Source organism: Belonocnema kinseyi, chromosome 6, assembly GCF_010883055.1.
Source record: "Belonocnema kinseyi isolate 2016_QV_RU_SX_M_011 chromosome 6, B_treatae_v1, whole genome shotgun sequence".
Lineage (NCBI taxonomy): Eukaryota > Metazoa > Arthropoda > Insecta > Hymenoptera > Cynipidae > Belonocnema > Belonocnema kinseyi.
Genome location: NC_046662.1, coordinates 39,510,158 through 39,531,163, shown reverse-complemented (window position 1 = coordinate 39,531,163; position 21,006 = coordinate 39,510,158). Strand labels below are relative to the sequence as shown.

General features: G+C 27.3%; 2 protein-coding genes across 5 annotated transcripts in view; both read right to left on the bottom strand.

Annotated features, from left to right (window-relative positions):
• Positions 1 to 9,304, bottom strand: part of LOC117174504 (cationic amino acid transporter 2) — a 52,055-nt gene extending 42,751 nt beyond the window's left edge. For 2 of the 3 annotated variants that reach the window (XM_033363682.1, XM_033363679.1), the window contains exons 1-2: positions 8,653 to 8,742; positions 2,407 to 2,653 (exon numbers count right to left, since the gene is read on the bottom strand). In XM_033363682.1, coding sequence (XP_033219573.1) covers positions 2,407 to 2,644 — 238 coding nt within the window. In that variant the 5' untranslated portion in view covers positions 2,645 to 2,653; positions 8,653 to 8,742. Of the gene's footprint in view, positions 1 to 2,406; positions 2,654 to 8,652; positions 8,743 to 9,228 lie in introns of those variants that run through there. The other variant, XM_033363680.1, reaches the window with a different exon arrangement.
• Positions 9,305 to 15,605: 6,301 nt separating this feature from the next.
• Positions 15,606 to 21,006, bottom strand: part of LOC117174653 (cyclin-dependent kinase 20-like) — a 13,264-nt gene continuing 7,863 nt past the window's right edge. The window contains exons 3-5 of one of the 2 annotated variants that reach the window (XM_033363937.1): positions 19,362 to 19,598; positions 17,060 to 17,287; positions 15,606 to 16,980 (exon numbers count right to left, since the gene is read on the bottom strand). In XM_033363937.1, coding sequence (XP_033219828.1) covers positions 16,822 to 16,980; positions 17,060 to 17,287; positions 19,362 to 19,598 — 624 coding nt within the window. In that variant the 3' untranslated portion in view covers positions 15,606 to 16,821. The remainder of the gene's footprint in view (positions 16,981 to 17,059; positions 17,288 to 19,361; positions 19,599 to 21,006) is intronic. The other variant, XM_033363938.1, reaches the window with a different exon arrangement.

The following is a 21,006-nucleotide window of genomic DNA, read 5'->3' as shown; positions in this document are numbered from 1 at the left end:
GCCTTGGAGGAGATTATGTTGAGAAATAAAAAAAAAAAATTCTTAAAAACGTTGTTTTTCTTGGTCAGGCCGGAAACTTATCAATCCACCCTCGTATATGAAACTAAACTGCAAATTTGCAAAATTTTAACTTTTATAAATTGAAGAGTTCAAAGATTTTTGATTGAAAACGTAAATCCACGCTTTAATTTCCAACGCTTTATATTTAAACACTTTTTTTATTAGGTTTATTAGTTATGTTAGAAGAAGACCCAAAGATTAAAAATTAAAAGCACTTGAAGTAAAATTGTTGTGATAAAAAACGTATGGAGTTAAACAGTTGTAACTATAAATTAATTATTAATTTTTTTAATTGAACGGTTGTTCTAGTTCTTAAAATGAAACAATGAGTTATTTCACAAAATGATTTTGAATTTTTTCTAAATTAATCAAAATTTTTACTTTTTAAACAAAATAGTTGAATTCTCAACAAAAACAGATTAATTTTCAACCTAACAGTTGCATTTTTGAACGAAAATGTAGCTGGAAAATTGTTTTTTTAATTAATCATATTTATTCATTGAAATTACAATAATTAAATATTTTTATTAACAACATTTTTTGCATGTTTTAAGTTCTTTTTAATTATTATTTTTAAATTATATGTTTGAATCTGAAGTAACAATTGAAAAAAAAATTTTCTAATGGAAAAGAACAACACAAGAACAGGATTTTTATTGCAAGAACAATAATTTCAAAGAGATTTACAAAGGCATGTACATTTAGAAAAAGCTGAAATTGTTTAAAATTATTTAAATTATAAATTTAAACTATAATAAAAAAAGTCCAACATAAAAAATATTCTTTGATCAAAATATTTCATTAATGTATTTTTAATAAACAAATAATACGGATTGAAAAATAATTTTTTAAATTCTTCAAACTCGCAGTACAGGGTATTTTATCATTCGGCAATTTTCTGTCGCAAATTTTATTTTTCGGACATTTTTAAATTTAGTTATATTATAAACTGTGCGGAAATTTTCCAATTAGTTATTTTTATATTTGAGCAATTTTATAATTTCAGGAATTCACTATTTCGAAAATAGGACGACTGTAAAAGTCAGAAAAATAAAATTATCGACACTGTAAAATTCACGAATAATACAATTTCCGTATAATAAAATTACCGAAAGAAAATTCTCGAATCATAAAATATCAGAACTAGAAAGTTCACGAATTTAAATCATTAAAAAAATTGTTTCGTAATAAATATTATTTATTTACTAAACATACAATAATCAAATATTTTTATCGAAGAGAATTTTTTTAATGTTTAAAAGTTTTTAAAAGTTATTGTTTGACTTTAAAAAAATTTTCACTAAAAATAATTGCATAAAAACTGTATAAAAATTCGCTTAAATACACTTGCGCCTCAAGCGAAAAAGAACATTTCTCCCTAAATTTTCTCCGACTTTAACAACATTTTCTAAACAAACTTTGCAGGATTCGATTTAGCACTAAATTATATGAAAGTTAAAAAAAATTGTTTAAAAAAATAAAAATTAAGAAATTATTCTTTAAATTTGAATAAATAAATATTATTAATTAAAACATCTTTTTTTAATTGCTAAAATTCGGAAATTGTCTAGTTCGGATATCTAATAATTCGCAAATTTTCAGTAGGAAATTGTATTATTCGGGCATTTTCCAATTTGGGATTTTTATATTGGGGCAATTTTATAATTTCGGGAATTTAACAATATGGAAAATTTTATTTTTCAGGATTTTAAGTCGTCCTGCTGAATTAAGAATGAACGTTATAATTTTAATTATTCCATTTTGAAAAGTATTTAATTTTTAAGTCGAATTGTTCAATTTTGTCTCATAAATAACAATTAAACAATTATTCATTGTAAGCAACTTAAAATAAAAATAATATAACTTCTATTTTAAAAAGGGTTTATTTTCCAACAAATTTTAAATCCTTCAATTATCAATGCCATCTATAAAATTGCTTAAAATGATATAATTTAAAACATTTAGAAATTTATCAAGTGGCTCCTCAATTTATACTATTTAGAGCATTGAAAATAATAGCGTGGAATAATATTTTTTACCCCGAAACCTTTGAACTTTTCAATGTATAAAAGTTAAAAATAAAAAAATGTCGGCATCTGATTACGTAAAATGAAAACATTTCAAGCTCTAATTATTCCAATTTTTTTATGTCAATTCCCGTGAAAATTCATTTGAACTGGGAAAAACGGAGAATTTTTTTCTCAATTAAAACGGCCACGATGATTTTATATAGATTTGCTTCAAATAATATGAAATTAATTTGTTGAGTTCCGAATACGTATTAAATTCCAGCAATAAATTATCTGAAAAAACCTTGATTACAATATAATTTTTATTTTTCGGTACCTGCTATCATTGACGCTAATGCTGCGATAGCGAAAGAAATGATAACAGCTGGGCCAGCCGTATCACGAGATACCGATCCAGCCAACACGTAGACTCCTACTCCGAGTGTGGATCCGATTCCTAAAGCTGTTAGGTCCAGGGTTGAAAGACATCTTGCTAATTGGGATTCCGAAGCTGTATTAATTTTTTTCTTTCGTGTGAATATACTGCAAATGTCGCTGCACCCCAAGATTCTCATCCTGTGAAGCTTAAAAAAATATTTTTCTTCACAATATTTCCTTTTTTCATTTTATTTTAAACTCGCAGATTCACAGTATTTCCTCTTTTCCTTTCTCATTTTTATTTTTTTATCAAATTGATAGATTCACAGTATTTTCTTTTTCCTTTTTATTTTATTTTAAATACACAGATTCTTAATATTTCCCCTTTTTATTTTATGTTAAATTGGCAGATTCACAGTATTTCCCCTTTCTCCTTTTTTTCATTCACACATTCACAGTATTTTTTCCTTTTTATTCTATTTTAAATACAAAGATTCCCAATATTTCCCCTTTTTATTTTATTTTAAATGCACATATTCATAGCATTTTCCCTTTCTCCGTTTTATTTTACTTTAAATTCACATATTCACAATATTTCCCCTTCCCCCTACTATTTCCCCTTTATATTTTATTTTAAATTTACAGATTCACAGTACTTCCCTTTCCTTTTCTCCTTTTTTTTTTAAATTCACAGACTCATAGTATTTTGCTTTCCCTTTTTATTTTATTTCGAATGAAAAGATTCCCAATATTTCCCCTTTTTATTTTATTTTAAATTCACAGATTCGCAGTGTTTTCCCTTCTCCCTTTCTCCTTTTTATATTACTTAAAATTCACATATTCTCAGTATTTCCCCTTTATATTTTATTTTAAATGCACAGATTGATAGTATTCTCTTTACCCCTTTTATTTTACTTTGAATACACAGATTCCCAATATTTCCCTTTTTATTTTATTTTATATTCACAGATTCACAATATTTTCTTTTCCTCTTTTATTTTATTTTAAATGCACATATTCTCAATATTCCCCCTTCTACTTTTCTCCTTTTTATTTTACTTTAAATTCATATATTCACAATATTTCCACTTTCTCATACTATTTCCCCTTTATATTTTATTTCAAATTCACAGTTTCATAGTATTTCTCCTTTCCCTTTCTCCTTTTTATTTTTTTACAAATTCACAGATCAATCGTATGTTATTTTCCCTTTTTATTTTATTTCAAATACACAGATCCCCAATATTTCCCCTTTTAATTATTTTTTTAAATTCACAGATTCCTAGTATTTTCTTTTACCTTTTTATTTTATTTTAAATACATAAATTCCTAGTATTTCCCCTTTTTATTTTATTTTAAATTCACATATTCACACTATTCCCCCTTTCCACTACCATTTCCCCTTTATATTTTATTTTAAATTCATAGATTCACAGTATTTTCCCTTTTGCATTCTCCTTTCATTTTATTTTTAATCCATAGATTCATAGTATTTCGCCTTTCCCCTATTAAAAGAATTCATCTCTTTATCCCCTTTTCCCCTGAAATAATTAATTCCATATTTTATGAAACATTGATTATCTCAGGCTTCACAGCTCCTCCTTTTTTTAAGAGAGATTTCCCCTTTTTCAAGATATTTCCTCTATTTTTTCATACTCATTTTTGGATTTTCTAAAACCTTGAAGCAAATATTTTTTTCTCGTGATGAGAGAAGATATCTAGAATCGTTCGTAATCGTTATCGCAATCGTTTTTCAATAAAAAAAGTTTTAATGCACTGAATAATTTAGTTTAATTAGCTTTTTAAAAGTATTTAAATATAATTAGATGCACTGTTCATTAATAAAAATGTAAAATTTTGAATTTAACCTCTCACTCCGACTGAAGATACTTAGTTTAAATTGGGTACAGGAAAATATTGGTAATTAAGAATTAAAACTTTTCTATGAATTATGCATATTAAGAAAAATGTTAGGACTGAGTTTGTCATTAAAACTGAAAATTTTGGTAAAATTGATGCTTTCTGGATTTTAAATACCGTTTCAAAATACTTTTTTCGCACATCAAAAATTTGGAAAACATCTCACATCTTCGTGAAATCTTTAGTTTTAAAGAGAAATTAAGAAATTTTAAACCTTGAAAAATAATAACTTATAAAAGTTGCATGTCAGTCATAATAAATTTTAGCGACTTGGAAAACCTGGAAAATATGGAATTGTCAGGAAATTCCGTCGAAAGGGTCTCTTTTTTTAAATTCAATATAAAATTGAATAATAATGATTCTTTCTTTTGATGATTTTTTGTTTAAAAATAATTTTTTTTTACTGACAATTTAACTATTCTATTTTTGGTTGAAAATTGATCGTTTCTAGTTGAGAATTTAAGAAACTGATTGAAAATTCAGTTTTTAATTAAATTCATTCTTTTTGGTAGAAAATTAATTTTATTGGTTAAAAATGAATCTTTTATCTTGAAAATAAGCTATTTTGTTGAAAACTCTTTTTTTATTTAACTAAAAAAATTTAAGTATTTTAAATTGAAAAATGAACTATTCCAATTAAAACTTTATCTATGTTTTCTCATTTTTTTCGGGTTTAGGATTAATTTTTTTAACTAAAAATATAACTAATCTATTTTTGTTTGAAAATTGATCTTTTTTGTTGAAACTTCTTTTTTTTTGGTTAAAAGTTTGTTCTTGGTAGAAACTAAATTTCCTTGGTTGAAAATTGATCTTTTTGCTTAAATTTTCAACAGTTTTTTTGAAATTTTTTCTCTCTCTTGACCAAAAATTTGTCTCAGTTGAGAATTCAACTCATAATGAAAAGTCGTCTTTTTTGGTTCAATTCAACTGTTTTTGATTAAAAATTAAAATGTATTTTATTTGAAAAATCAACTATTAAATTTTTCGTTTAGAATTCATCTTTTTGGCGATTAAATATTTAATTACTTGGCGGAAAGCTAAACTCTTTTATTAAAAAAATTCTTTTTGGTTGAAAATCCAATTATTCTAGTTCAAGATTCATTATTTTAGTTGATAATTCAGCTTTTTTATAGTTTCAAATTAATTTTTCTACTTAAAATCTAAATGCACTAATCGAATATTCCATAACTTTAGTTCAAAATTCATCCCTTTGGTTAAACATTAATGCTTTTACCTTAAAATTTAACTTTTTAATTTTTTTTGAAAACTGATTTTTTTTTAGTTGAAAATTCGTCTTTTCTGCTAGAAATTAATCTTTTCGGTAGAAAAATCATTTTTGTTTTCGAAAATTCATATTTTTTATTTAAAATTTAAATATTCTAGTCGAAGATTCATCATTTTAGTTGAAAATTCATCACTTTGTTCTAAAATGTAACTATTGCAAATGAATATTCCATTATTTTAGTTAAAAATTCATCTATTGAGTTAAAAATTAATTATTTTTAGTATAAATTTAATCTTGTTTGAAAATGTATTTCTTTGGTTGAAAATTTATTTTATTATGTTGAAAATGAAATTTTAAACTGAAAATGTAACTATTTCATGTTTAGCTGCAAATTTTAATCATTAGTTAAAAATTAACTTCTTTGGTTCCAAATTTAACTATTTCGTAGAAAATCTGTTTTTGATTAGTTGAAAATTAATTTTTCTGACTGAAAATTTAACTATTTTATTTGTTTCCAGAATTCATCTTTTTTAGTTGATAATTCATGTTTTTGCAGGAAATTTCTTTTTTATTGAATTTAACGTTTTTCAGTTTAAAATAAAAATTTTCTTTGGTCGAAATATCAACCATCATATTTTTCGCTTAGCATTATTCTTTCTGTAGAAAATTCAACTATTTAGTTGAAAATGAGACTACTTTGTTAAAAAATCCTTTTTTTGGTTGATGATTCATCATTTAAGTTGAAAAACCTTTTTATTACAAGACCTATACATATAGTTAAAAATTATTTTTTACGCTTGAAAATTCATCTTCTTCAGTTGAAAATTTTACTTATTGGTTAACAATTCGCCTTTGGTGGAAGAGTATTAATTTTCTTGTTAACTATTTAATTTTTTGTTTAAAATTTAACTATTAGGTTGAAAATTTCTTTACAAATTTAGACATTTGTTTGAAAGTTCATGTATTTTGTTAAAGATTAAATCATTTTCAATACGAAATTAATCTTGTTGGCTGGAAATTTATCCTCTTGGTTACAAACTTATATCTCTGGTTTAAAATTTATTTCATTTCGTTTGAAAATTAATTTTTTGAATTGAAAATTTAACTATTCATTTTGTAGAAATTGTATTGATCTGTTTGGTTGAAAATGTACCTATTAGGTTGAAAATTTATTTGATTTTTTTGGGAATTAATTTTTTTTTCAACTGAGAATTTAACTATTCCACTTTCTGTTGTATCTGTTTGACTATAAATGTAACTATTACGTGGAAAATTTATATTATTTGCTTAAAAATTAAATTTTTACCTAAAAATTCAACTATTCCATGTTTAGCTGAAAATACAACTCTTTGGTTGAAAATTCATGTATATTGTTCATAATTATTCTTCTGTGGCAGAATATTAATCTTTTTGTTATCTAATGTGTTCAATTCTACATGGGCGTTGAAAATTGATTCTTGTACCGAAAATATAAATCTTCTATTTTAAGTTAAAAATGTGGCTGTTTTAGGTAAAAATTCACCTATTTTGTTGAACAATACTTTAAAAAGTCAAATATTAGTGTGCAAGTTCGTGCATTTTCTTAAAATTAAACTTTTTCGGTTGCAAATTAATAGTTAATATTCTTGTTTAAAAATGTCTTTTATTTTGTTAAAAACTGGTCGTTTTGAGGTAAAAATTCTACTATTTGGTGGCAGTCTTTTTTTTGATTGAAAATTCCTTAAAAAATTCAAATATTTTTTGGAAAGTTTGTGTATTTTCCTAAAACATTATTATTTTCAGTAGAAAATTAATAATAAATCTTCTTGTTGGACATTTATTTCTTTGTTTGAAAAAATATTTTATTTGGTTGAAAATAAATTTTTTAAATTAAAATTTAATTATTATATTTTTTTACAAAAGTTTATTGATTTATTTGGTTGTTCATGTATTTCTTGGTAACTAATTAGTTTTTAAATTAATTTCTTATTTATTTACTATTTTTTTTTTATATTGAAAATCTAACTGTTCTATTTTAAGTTAAAAATGTATCTGTTTGAAGTAAAAATTTAACTATTCTGTTGAAAATTCCTGAAAAAATTCAAACATTTCTTCTAAAGTTAATGTATTTTGCTATAAATTAATCATTTTTGGTAGAAAATTCTTCTTGGTCAAAAATTTATTGATTTTTTTGGTTGAAAATTAAACTATTATGCTGAAAATTTATTTCATTGCGTTAAAAATTACATTTTTAACTGCAAATTTAATTATTTTCTGTGTGTTTTAATTTTAATTAATTACGAATTAATATTTTGATTATTAATTATTCCCTTTTTAATTTTCTTCATAATTAATTATTTTTGAAATTTTTAACTTCATTTAATTCTTGGTCGAAAAATTATTGATGTTTGGTTGAGAATGTAACTACTATGCTGAAAATTTATTTTACTGTGTTGAAAATTACATTTTTAACTGCAAATTGACTTTTTTCCTGTGTGTTTAAAAATGCGTTTCTTTAGTTGAAAATTCCTACATTTTGTTAAAAATTCATCCTTTGTGGTAGAATATTAATCCTCTTAGTAACTAATGGGATTTTGAAATTAATTTTTTATTAACTTTTTTCAAATTCTTTTTTTTGTAATTGAAAATATACCTGTTCTATTTTAAGCTATAATTTTAGATATTTTAGGTAAAAATTTAACTATTTTGTTGAAAATTCGTTTTTTTCTACCTGAAATTTTGTTTTAAAAATTCAGATATTTGTTTAGGATTTCATGAATTCATAATTCCTATGTTTTGTTGATTTTTTTAACTGAAAATCTAACTATTCTGTTTTAAGTCTAAAATGTATCTGTTTTAGGTAAACATTCAACAATTTTGTTAAAAATTCGTTTTTTTATGGTTGGAAATTCCTTTAAAAATTGAAATACTTGTTTGAAAGTTAATTTTTTTTAAAGTAATAATTTTTTGTAAAAAAATATTCTATCCTGAATATTACATTTCCAAAAAATAATGAAAGAAGTCTTAAAGACCTTTTTCTTAAAAAAAATAGAAATAAAAATTATTTTAAATGAGTGTTACCTCTTTTATGTTGAAATTGTTATCTTCCAGCACTTAATGAATTGGGAAACACTTGGGGAACACCTGAACAAACGAAGTTGACTAGAAGATGAAATTTGAATGACTGTCGACGGCTTCGACGCATCAGATATATATGCAATCTCGTTTTATCTGTTGTGAGTATCACAATTGGATAATAGTTGGCGCTCTTATGAAATCAAGTTTATCTAAACCTTTTTTAATTAATAAATTAGAGGAACAGAAACTGAAGTGGTAAAAGCGTCGAAAAATTTATTACCTGAATAAAGAAAAATCTAAGACATTTTTAATTGCGTAGAAAATAAAGGTAATTAATGCTTATTATAAGATAAGATAAGATCGAATAATTGAGACGTAATTCAGACATTTTAATGCAATTATAGCACTTTAATAAATTTGTCAACTTTACTATTTGTATTTCGTAATTATTCATCAAGTATGATTTCATCATTAATTAATTTGAATTATAATCAAGGAGTTTATAATTATTAATTAATTATTTGTATAATATTACATTGATCTTTGACCGATTCTAGAACCAACTAGAATTCTACTTACCATAACGAGTTTCGTAAGAAGAAAATCCATTTTGCAGATTATTAACTTCAAGTGAATTTTGTTTTCACTTTTCCATGCGACGCGTAGAAAATAACTGAGAAGATGCTAGCCAAATGTTTAATATTAGATGTGAAATTTTTCTCATTGCCAATATCACGATTTTAATCAATTCCAATTGGATAAATTAGTATTTTACGCTCATTGGCAGATCGACATACATCAAAGCGAAGAAGAGGAATTAAGGAACACTTTCTATTTGATATCTAATTCAAAATCTTCTCTAACAATTGAAACATTAAAAAAATTTAAACTAAATTTAAAACTGATCAGAAAAAGTCAGGGAATATTGGAGAAAAACTGATGGAGACAGGGAATTTTTAATAAATTGAGGTTGAAGTTAGCTTTATTATTTTCTTGAAAAATTAACATTTCAAAAAAATTTATCTTCTTCCTTGAAAATATAACTATTCTATTTTAATCTGAAAGTTGATCTTTTTTAGGCGACATTTCAACTTTTTTAAATTCGTCTTTTTGGTAAAACATCAATATCATTAAAACTTTGTTTTTGGTTAAAAAATAATTTATACTGTTGAATATTTGTTTTTTTTTGTTATTGAAAATTTATTTTTCTGAATAGAAAATTAAGTATTTTATTTTAGTTTGCAAATATATCTTTTCTATTTGAAAATTCACGAATTTTATTAAAAATTTGAAAATTTGTATATTAAGTGTATACTTCGTTTAGCTTGTAAATGTGCTTTATAGCTATGTGAGATTTTTGCTCAATTGAATAAAATTAAAATTGGTCTTTTTTGGTAGAAAATTCAATTATTTTTTTTTTTGAAGATTGATTGTTTTAGTTAAAAGTTAACTTTTTAACGTAAAAATGTAACTAATTTGTTCAAAATTTATTTTTTAAAATGAATCCTTAAAGGGCACATTTCCGTAAAATTACATACAGAGCAAACTGGGTGTTAAGTACCCAAGGGTATTCAAACGTGTGTTGTGCCGACGGTATTGAATAGCTTCTTTACAAGAAAATCAATTAATGATGTTTAATCTATCTAGTTTAAGGAGAAAAAGGTTTCATAACAGTTTTTGAAATTTAAAGTAGTTTAAAAAATACTTTTTGGAAAAAAATTAAAAAATTACTTCTTTTACTCTAAAATTTATAACTTTTTAAGTTTTAGATATTTTTACTTGAAATTTTATTTGAATACTTTAGAGATACGGCGCTTCAAAAATAAAATTAGTCTTATAAAATTCGTTCCAAAGAAGGTATTTATTCTAAAAAATAAAAGCTTGAATTAAATGAAAAAAGAAACGCCGTACTTTGCGCGATTAAACGATTTTATTGATCTTAAACTGTGTACCAATTATAAAAATCCAAATTATGTGAAAAATAGGTTTTCACGTCATTTGTTAATCTGGCGCCATATGATCCATTTTCTTGAATTCGGTACGTTTTTTTAAAGCGCAAACAAGTCGCTGGGTCATTAACACCCAGTATGCCCTTTAAGGGTTACAATTATAACTATTACATTTTTGTATAGAAATTGATCTTTCTTAATTGAAATTTCTTCATTTAGTTGAAAAAATCTGTCTTTGTTGGTTTAAACAGTCAATTATTTTTGTAGAAAATTCGTATTTTTGAGTTAAATATTCAAGCTTTTGCATAAGATTTTTTTCTTAATTGATTGATTATGGAATACTCTATTTAATACCTAATTCAACTTATTCTCTAAAAATTTAAATATTTAAAAAATTATCAAATAATTTGAGAAATTCGAGAAAATCAGAGAAGGTCAGGGAATTTAAAACTGATGGGGAAAAGTCAGAGAATGCCATGAAAAACGTGATAGAGAAAAGGAATTCTCGATAAGCTGAAGTTGAAGTTAAATTTATTATTTTCTTAAAAACTTAACAATTTTGTTTTCAAATTTACCTTCTTGATAGAAAATTCATTTGTGTGGTTGAAAACGTAACTCTTGTGTTGAAAATAGAACTATTATATTTTAAGTTAAAAAAGTATCCATTTTAGGTGAAAATTCAAATTTGTTTGTTGAAAATTTGTCTTCTTAGTAAAAAAAATCTCATTAAAACTTTTTTTTTTGTTAAAAAATAATTTATATGTTTGATAATTTGTTCTTTTTTTCTTGCTGGATTTTTTTCAAACAAAAAATAGAACTATTCTATTTTTGGTTAAAAATATATCTTTTTTATTTGAAAATCAACGTGTTTTATTGAAAATTGAACCTTTTTGGTAGAAAATTCATCTTTTATGTTGAAAATTCAACTATTTTGTTAAAAAATAATTCTTTCGATTCAAGATTTATTGTTTTAGTTCAAATTTAACTTTCTTGAACTAAAAACTTAACTAGTTTGTTGAAAATTTATATTTTCAAACTAAAAGTATAACTATTTCATTTTGACTTAAGAATTGATCTTTTTAGTTAAAAATTAATTTTTGTTTTTGAAAACTTGTCTTTGGTTGTTTAAAGAGGCAATTTTTTATACAGAAAGTTCTTCTCTTTGGATTGAATATTCAACTTTTTTATTAAAAATTCATATTTTCTTGTCGAAAACTGTTTCTCAGGAAATTCGTCTTTCTATCTTGAAAGCTTAAGAATTTGGATAAGATCTTTTTAATTGATTGATTATGTAACACTATACTTGACAACTAATTCAAAATATTTTCTAACAATTTAAATAATTAAAAATTTTTATTCAATTTAAAAAAATTATTTTAGAAATCCCAGAATATCAGGTTAAGTCAGGGATTTTAAAACTGATTAGATAAAGGTAGGGAAAACCTGATAGAGACAGGAAATTTTTGATTAACTGAAGTTGAATTTATTTTTATTATTTTTTATGAATTTTATGATCTGTTATAGGTGACATTTCAACTGTTTGTTGAAAACTCGTCTTATTGGCAAAAAATTAATCTCATTAAAACTTGACGTTTTTTTAAAAAAGAAATTATATTGCTGACATTTTTTCTGTTATTGAAATTTATTTCTGAACAAAAAATTAACTAGTATATTTTTGGTTGGAGGTATATCTTTTTTATTTGAAAATTCACGTATTTTATCGAAGAATGGTCTTTTTTAATAGAAAATTAATCTTTTTTAGTTGAAAATTGAACTATTTTTTTAATTTTCCACGATGATTCATTGTTTTAGTTAAAAGTTAATTTTTTAACTAAAAATGTAACTAATTTCTCGAAAATTCATTTTTTTAGACTAAAATTATAACTATTTCATTTTTGATCAGATATTTATCTTTTTTAGTTGAAAATTAATTAATTTGGTTGATAACCTGTCTTTGTTGGTTTAAGCATTCAAATAATTTGTACAGAAAATTCTTATTTTTGGGTTCAATATTCAACGTTTTGGATAAGATTTTTTTCTTTATTCACTGTTTAAGGAACATTTTTTATTTGATGCCTAATTCAAAATCTTTTTTCACAATTGAAACATTTTAATAATTATTAAATAATTTTAGAAATCCCAGAAAGTTAGGAAACCATAGGGAATTTAGAACTGATCAGGAAAAGTCAGGGAATGTTATCGAAAACCTGATAGAGATGGAGTTTTCGATAAACTCAAACTTATTTTCATAGTTGAAAATTCATTTGTTTGGTTGAAAATGTAACTGTTGTTTTGAAAATATAAGCATTCTATTTTAAGATGAAAATTTATCTGATTTAGGTGACATTCCAACTATTTTGTTGAAAATTCGTCATTTTGGTAAAAAATTTATCTCATTAAAAATTTATGTTTTTTGTTAAGAAATAGTTTATATGGTTGAAAATTTTTTCTTGTTTGTCGTTGGAAAACAAAAAATTTTCTAAATAAAAATTGAACTATTCTGTTTTTGGTTACATATATCTTTTTTTTTTTTAAATCACGTATTTTATTGAAAATTGGTCTTTATTTATATAAAATTGACCTTTTAAATTGAAAATTCAACTATTTTATTAAAAAAATCATTTTTTCGTTCAAGATTGATTGTTTTAGTTAAAATTTAGTTTTCTTAACTTAAAAAAATAATTTGTTAAAAATTCATCTTTTCAAATTAAAAATATAACTATTTCATTTTTGCTTGAAAATTGATCTTTTTTAATTGAAAATTAATTAATTTTATTGAAAATCTGTCTTTGTTGTTTTAAACAGTCACAATTTACATAATTTAAAATTTTGATAACAATTTTTTAATAATGATTTTAGAAATCCCAGAAAATCTTTTTGGTTGAAAATCTAACCCTTGTGTTGAAAACATAAATATTCGATTTTAAGTTGAAAATATATCCGTTTTAGGTGAAATTTCAACTTTTTTTCCAAACTCGTCTTTGTTGGATTAAAAACTTCATTATTTTTGTAAAAAATTAATACTTTTTGGATCAGTAGTAAAACTTTGTATTACATATTCATTTTTTATTATCGAAAATTCAACTATCTTGAAGAAAATTCGTCTTTTTGACTTGCAAGTTAAACATTTTGAATAAGATTTTTTTCTTTATCGACTACAAAATCTTTCTTAGATGAAAATTTAACTCCTGTTGAAAATTCCTCTTTTTGGTTTTAAAATTTAACTATTCTCTTAAAAACTTATTTTTTCGTGGTAGGAAATGAATTGTGTTAAATAAAAATTGAATTTTCCTTTTTTTTTCGTTTCAAAATTTTGTCTTTATATATTTAAAAACAAACATTTGTTCGCATTAGCATCATTGATCTCCTAGGTGCAAGACTGTTTTGATACCTAAACAAAAATTGGAACGGTCATAAAAAATAAAAAAAAAATGCCAGGGAAAGTCAGAGAATTTCGAAATTGGGATTTTTTAACGATAATGTTTCGATATTTCGTACCGTTTTTCAGTATTTCGAAAAATAGGATTTTTTTAAAATATATATTTTTCTTTCTTTCGACTCACAAGCGGTATCTAATCATTTCCTCATAAATACTTCAGACAGCAAGAGCATTGGTGACGTTCGTTTCATACATTTGAAAAACTTTTTCTGTTTGGAAAAATGGTTTTTAGACATTTTAATTTGCAGAAAAATGGTAGCCACATTGTTAATTTTCTACTTGATTTTAAACTTTTTTGTAGTTATAAAAAATTTTGAAACATGGCTCCAGGATCAAGAATAAGCATATAATTATCTCTATAAATTTATAAAAAATGTAACTACAATATTACAAAAAATTTTCCCATTTTCTATAAAAATAAATTATGATAAAGAAAACAATTTCAGAAACATGCTTCGCATCCGATTCCTGTTGCCCATGAACTCAGAATATTACAATTTTATGTAATGTATGTTCATCTGACTTACACTTACTGATAAGATACTGTTAACTGATATCGTCGTTTCACGAAACTTATTTCCAATGCTTACAATTAAAAAATTACAATTCTTCAAATTGTAAATAAATATAAAAATATCATCAAATTCTGTCGAAAATTTTTAAAAATAAATTAGATATCTCTTATCAAGTTAATTTAAAATTCGTCATAAAATTTCAATTCCTTCTTATTAGGGCTGTTGGAACGGGTGCATACAAATTGTAACATCTATGAAACACTCAAAACTTACCAACGGCTGATGATATTTCAATTTTGAGGTTATAAAAATGCATTTTGAAAATTTTATAGACCCTGAAAAGGGGCTTCGCGGTGGTGGTACATGCGCTTACTATCTGGTTTTTCGGAAAAAATCCGATAACTGCTAAGAAATAAGAGTAAATTGGTGTAGCAACGACGTGAATTAAGCAGGTCGCTAACTAAAAGCTGTTGGCGCTGACAGCTTAGCCGTACTTAATCGCATTACCAAAAATGCACTGCCGGTAAAAGTCGCATCCGGCTTGGCGGGAATTTTAAATTAGAATGAAAAATGCAATTTGTGTTTTTCTTTTTGTAATTGTTTATTGACATGTCTTACTTGGTTTCACACCGTGAACATTTATAACATTATTAGTACGTCCGTAGGTTGTCCTCAGGACATTCTTGATACCATCCTGAGGACGTCCGTAAGTTGTACTCAGGACATCCTTGATAAGATCCTCAGGACGTCCGTAGGTTATCCTCAGGACGTCCGTAGCATGTCCTCAAGACATCCCTCATAAAAGTATCGCTTGCACAGAAAATTATTGAATTTTGAAAAAAGTGGTCTCAAAAATTTTCAAAATACGCTCACTTTTTGAATTTGTATCCAAAATGGTTGCCTAACGAACTTGACCTTCATTTTAAGGTAGTAAACGAATTTACCAAAGGAAATCCAATTAGTCAAATCTTTGGAAAGTTATCGTGCTAACAAAAAAAAACCATGCACGGACAGACAGACAGACAGATTCGTAAAAACCTGTTTTTCGGATTCAGGGGGTCTCAAAACGTCGACATTTGACAAAAACAGTTATGGCAGGAACAGTGATGGCGACTGTGCGGCCTGTCAGCAACGAGCAAGACTGATCTTATCTATTTTTCTTTTCCATTCCTCTTCCTCCTTCCTTATTTACGTCTGCATCTTATCCCACACCCCCTTCACCTATGCTACTGCTCTTTTGTACCCCTTTTCATGCAACAATACCTCCATACCTATCCTACTGCTTTCAATCTCCTCACAGTCCTCCAACTAGTGCTCTACTTTTGCATACCCATATCTCCACAATTCACTCATCCTATTCTCCCTAGAAAGCTATAACCTATTAAAATCCTCCACGGATCCGCATCTCATCCTCGCTATAAGCTCCTGACTTCCTTTCCCTCCTTTCTTACACAAATATTGCGCTTTTCCCATCCTTCTACAACCCCTTCGTTCTAAACTACCTTTCCCTTTCAACCTCCATCTTCCCACCACTGTCTGTTCTCTTTCTCCCACTAACACTCTCTAACCAGCTCACTTCCCCCTTCTTCCAAAAATGTCTCCTCATATTTACACGTTAGACTTCCCGTTACAATTCCATCCTCTTTCCAAAATTATCCGCGAAAAAGTTCTTTCCCAGTCCCTAAACCTGTCTTATCACTAATTTTGCCCTTCTTACTTTCTCTTTTTTATATGAACATCAACTCCTCTATTCCTCCGAAAAAGAAAGCCTAGGTGCACAACTCTTTAACCTCCTGCACCGTATTTCCCTTCTTCTTCCAGTCACCTCCCTTATCCATTCCACTTCTTTTTCTGAAAACCATAACCTTGGGTTTTCCGCATTCAGCTCAACCCTAACCCCTCCTACCCTAACTCATCCTACTACTCCGGCCGCTATAGCTTACTTTCGATACTCGCTATTAAAATCGCAAAAAAGCTTTGGGTTAAGCGGACGGGCAGTCATCATTTCCTCCACTGCTACCTGCGTAACCTTCCTCTTCCCCTCACTGGATTTGAAAAATCCAGTGAGGATCTATAATCTACCTTTATTTACGATTATATTCTCAAACTCGTCAAAATTTCAGGGATTTTGTTGGCCTATTAGTACGTGGGTAAATTGAAAGCTCTTCATATACATACATCTTCGTCTTCTACTTGCTATCAAAATATTTTGAAAATGGATGTCAAAAAATAATTATTTATTATATTTATATAAGTAAAAATGCCAGAATCACGTAATGCTTAATATATTCTTAAAAAGTTGAGTCAATTTTACATTAACGTCAACTTCCTTCGACTTCAATCGAGCTCTATGTCCTTGAGGTGGTTTAATTAATTTTTGTTTAGAACAGGGAAAAGGTTCGCAGTGAAAATATTCATGAAGAAGTGCCTGGAAGAAAATTTACTTTATTAGTGTCACCTTTTTAAAATTTTGAGAAGTGGACTATAAATGAAGAAAAAAATCATACTTCACTTGCGGTTAAACGTTTGCATGAATTGTAAAGAAGAATATTTCTGACAAGATCAACAGCTTCTGATTGAGCGTCAGGAATCACTTCTTCCCAAGTTATACCCTTATGATAAGGGAATGTTATTTTGTTATAATCCGGCAATGTAGTTACTTCAGGCCAGGTTTCTTTAGTTGGTGAACCTAAGTGTCTCAAAACTATTGCTAATTGTTCAATATCAGTTTCACCCTGAAAATTATACAGATGGCTTTTTTATTATTGAAAATTTGTTTGTTCTACTAGCTAAAATACTTCTAAATTTGATATTATTTATTTTGAAATTCTTCGTATTTTAAATTACTCCATTTGGAAAAATTCAAGTTGAAAAAAAGGGAATTTTAAGGACTTAAAGAATTTGTACAAAACATGCATTTTTCATTTTGTTAATTTGAAAGGCCCTAAACACATTCTATTGTATATTTAGGGTGTCTGATGGATGATTTTACATACCCAATCCATTAAAAAGAGTTAATAAGATTTAAGGGATGTAAAAATGTTTTTAAAGATTTCAAGATATTTATAAAGATTTTAAGCACGGAACATATGTAAAAAGATTAAAATTTTGAAATTAAACAGAGAATTTTGTTTAAATTCCCTTCTAAATTAGAATAAAAATTATGTTCAAAAATTCTTCTTTTCGGATATTCCCTGTCCCATTTATTTATAACATTTTTTGTTATAATTGAGAAATATCACAGCTCCGTTTTTCTAAAACTTGGAAGAGGGAATCGTTTTAAATTATGGCAAAATTTTATTTTCACAAAAAAAGGAATTTTTAAATTCAAACAAATTTCGATTTGGAACAAGAAATTGTCAAAATATGACGAATTCAGAACAAAAATTATCTTAAAAAATTTCCCGTTTCATGTCGAAAATTACCTGTTCTAAGACAAAATGATAATTTGTTATGGAATTGTCTGTTCCAAACTAAGAATTATAATTCTTTTAGAAAATTCCCTGTTTCAAGACACAATTAGGTACATTTCGAAAATTGTCTATCCAAATTCAAAATTACCTTAATTTTACCTGTTTTTTGTCCTAATTCAGAACTACCCTTTTCCAACATTTAGAAGAAGGAACTTTCAAATTGTGACGAATTTTGACTTGAAACGGGAATTATTCTTGAAAATTTATTTGGAATTAATAGTTAAAACTACAATTCTTTACAAAAATTTCCTGCCTCAAATTCAAGTTAGAATCATATTTATTTACAACATTTTTTATTTTAATTCAGAAATATAGTAACACTCTTTTACCATAATTTGGATGATGAAGAGATTTGCTTTTGTAAATTCAATTTTTTTCAGTCAGAATTAAAAATATTTTCCAAAATTTCCCGTACTAAGGCAAAATTAAAACGTACTTAAGGAAATTCCGTGTTCTAAGACGCAATTATATTTAATTAAAAAAATTCCGTGCCATAAATCAGAATTATTTTTATTTACAAAATTTTCTATTATAGTGGGAAGTCTCGAATTGTGACAAATTTTAATTTGGAATAGGGATTTTTTAGAAATTGCCATGTTCATGTTAATAAATTAAAATTAAAAATGAATTATTTTCCTTTTATTGTGCGCTCTTAATTAATAATTACCCAATGTACTTTTAGTTTGCATATTAGGAAATTCGAGAGAATAATCCCAATCACTAAATCACATTGCCCGTCTTTTAACGGTTTTACCGATTTCATGGCGTGAGTTGGCGCTATATTCAAATCACAATTTCATTTTTAAGAGGATTTAATTCCGAATATAGACAACACTCAAACAAGAACATTATTAATTATTGGGAAGGTTAGTTATTAAGGCTAGGGGAAAGTAATATTGACTTTGAAACACACATACTTCAAAATTTTCATAAACAAAAGAATTAATCAAAAATAAAACTGTTCAAACTTTTCACGCCCCATGAAAATCTCAAAGTTCCGGTACAGCGGCGACTATTGAAGGGGGAAACGTGTCTCAACTCTCCCTAAAGGATCTCTAAGATAGATATACTCTAACTCCAAAGATACGAGCTTCAAAACTATGATTGATCCACAGTTACGAGCATCTCGACTCCCAAGGAGGGAGCTGAATTTTCTCCCTCCCCCTGCCCTGCATTCGACGTGAGCGTGCACATAGTAGGCCTGTAAGCGTTCTCACGCAATACCTCCGAAATCTGAACGTCGCAGGAGTGGGAATCCCTTTCACGCTTGTATCTTTGGAGTTCCCGATTCCCGAACTTCTCATATCAGTAAATTTTTATTGCTAATTTTACTCACTGGGAAAAGGGGAGCATTATTGAGCATTTCTCCCAAAATACATCCAACCGACCACATATCGATGGCTGCTGAATAAAACCTGGCACCATACAATAATTCGGGTGCCCTATACCAGCGAGTTGCTACTTGATGAGAATAAGGCCGACTGACGTCTTCCCATATCAAACGAGATAATCCAAAGTCGGCAATTTTTAAAATTCCATCTTTATTTATCAACAAATTAGCAGGTTTTAAATCCTGTAATTGATAAAATATTGTTTATTAAAATATATCAAAATCCTTCTTGGAAGATATATTCATAAATAAAGAAGAATAAATTCGATGCCTCCATTCCATAGCCTTCCACGTTGCGTTTAAGCGCTCTTCTGGAAGTAAAAAGATCCTCTCTATTTCAATCCCCACTTCTGTACCTCATCCCATCCTTTATCTATCCACGTCAATCTTTTTCTATCTGCCTGTAAATATTAATTCACGTTTATCTTTTTCAATAACCCCTTCTGTATCTCATCCTATTATTTGTCTATCCACGTCAATAATTTGTATATTTTTTTGTCAAATTAAATTCACGTCTATCTTTTTTCATTCTCCTTTCTCTATCTTATTTTATCCTTTATCTATTCATGTCAATATTCTTCAATCTCAATTGATCTAAATTCCCGTTCTTCTTTTTTAATCTCCTCTTCGTCTATCTTTTTCTATCTCTTTGTCAATCTAAACTCACGCTTATCTTTTTTAATCCCTTCTTCTTCATCTCATCTCATCCTTTATCTCTCTACCTCAATCTTTTTCTAACTCTCTGTTAATCTAAATTCACGTTTATGTTTTTAACCCTTAACTGGCACTATGGGTAAAAAATACCCTAACAAATTTTTTAGCTCGAATTAACCGTACTGAATTCAAGAAAATGGATCACTTGTGACTTTTACCAGTAATTGACATCATTAACTAAAAGTAGAGTGGGTTAGTATAGAGCGGCAAAGGTCAGCATACAGGGTTTTTCCGGAACGCAATAGGACTGATTTTCTTCCGCCGCGACTGTACTTCGGAGCGTGCGCGCACCGACTGGATTTTGTAGAGGGCGTTCCTAGCTAACAATCGAGCGGCTGGTCAGTTGCCTCCGAGCACTTGGAGAGTCAGGACAGGCATTTTCACGCGACGTGTTTCTGTGAGTGGTGCAAGCCGAAAATGCAGCGTTCGTTAGAGCAGAGGTACGCGATTAAATTCTGTGTGAAACTCGGTAAATCTGCGACAGAGACGTTTGATATGATCAAGCAGGCTTACCCAGATGTTGCTTTAGCAAGAAGTGGTGTGTTTCGGTGGCACAAGGCCTTTTTGGAGGAACGGGAAGAGGTCGCCGATGAAGACCGTGCTGGAAGACCTTCGACTTCGACAAACACCGACAATGCATCGTCCACTATGAATTTGTTCCTCCTGGACAAACCGTCAACGCCAAGTTTTACGTACAAGTGCTCAAGAGACTCAACCGAAGAGTCAATCGGGTTCGACAAGACATCGCAGCCGACTGGAAGTAGCACCACGACAACGCCCCGGCTCACACCGCCTTTCTTGTGAACAGCTACCTGACCAAGCCCAGCATCCCAACGCTTCCGCAGCCGCCCTGCAGCCCATTTATACCCCCCCCCCC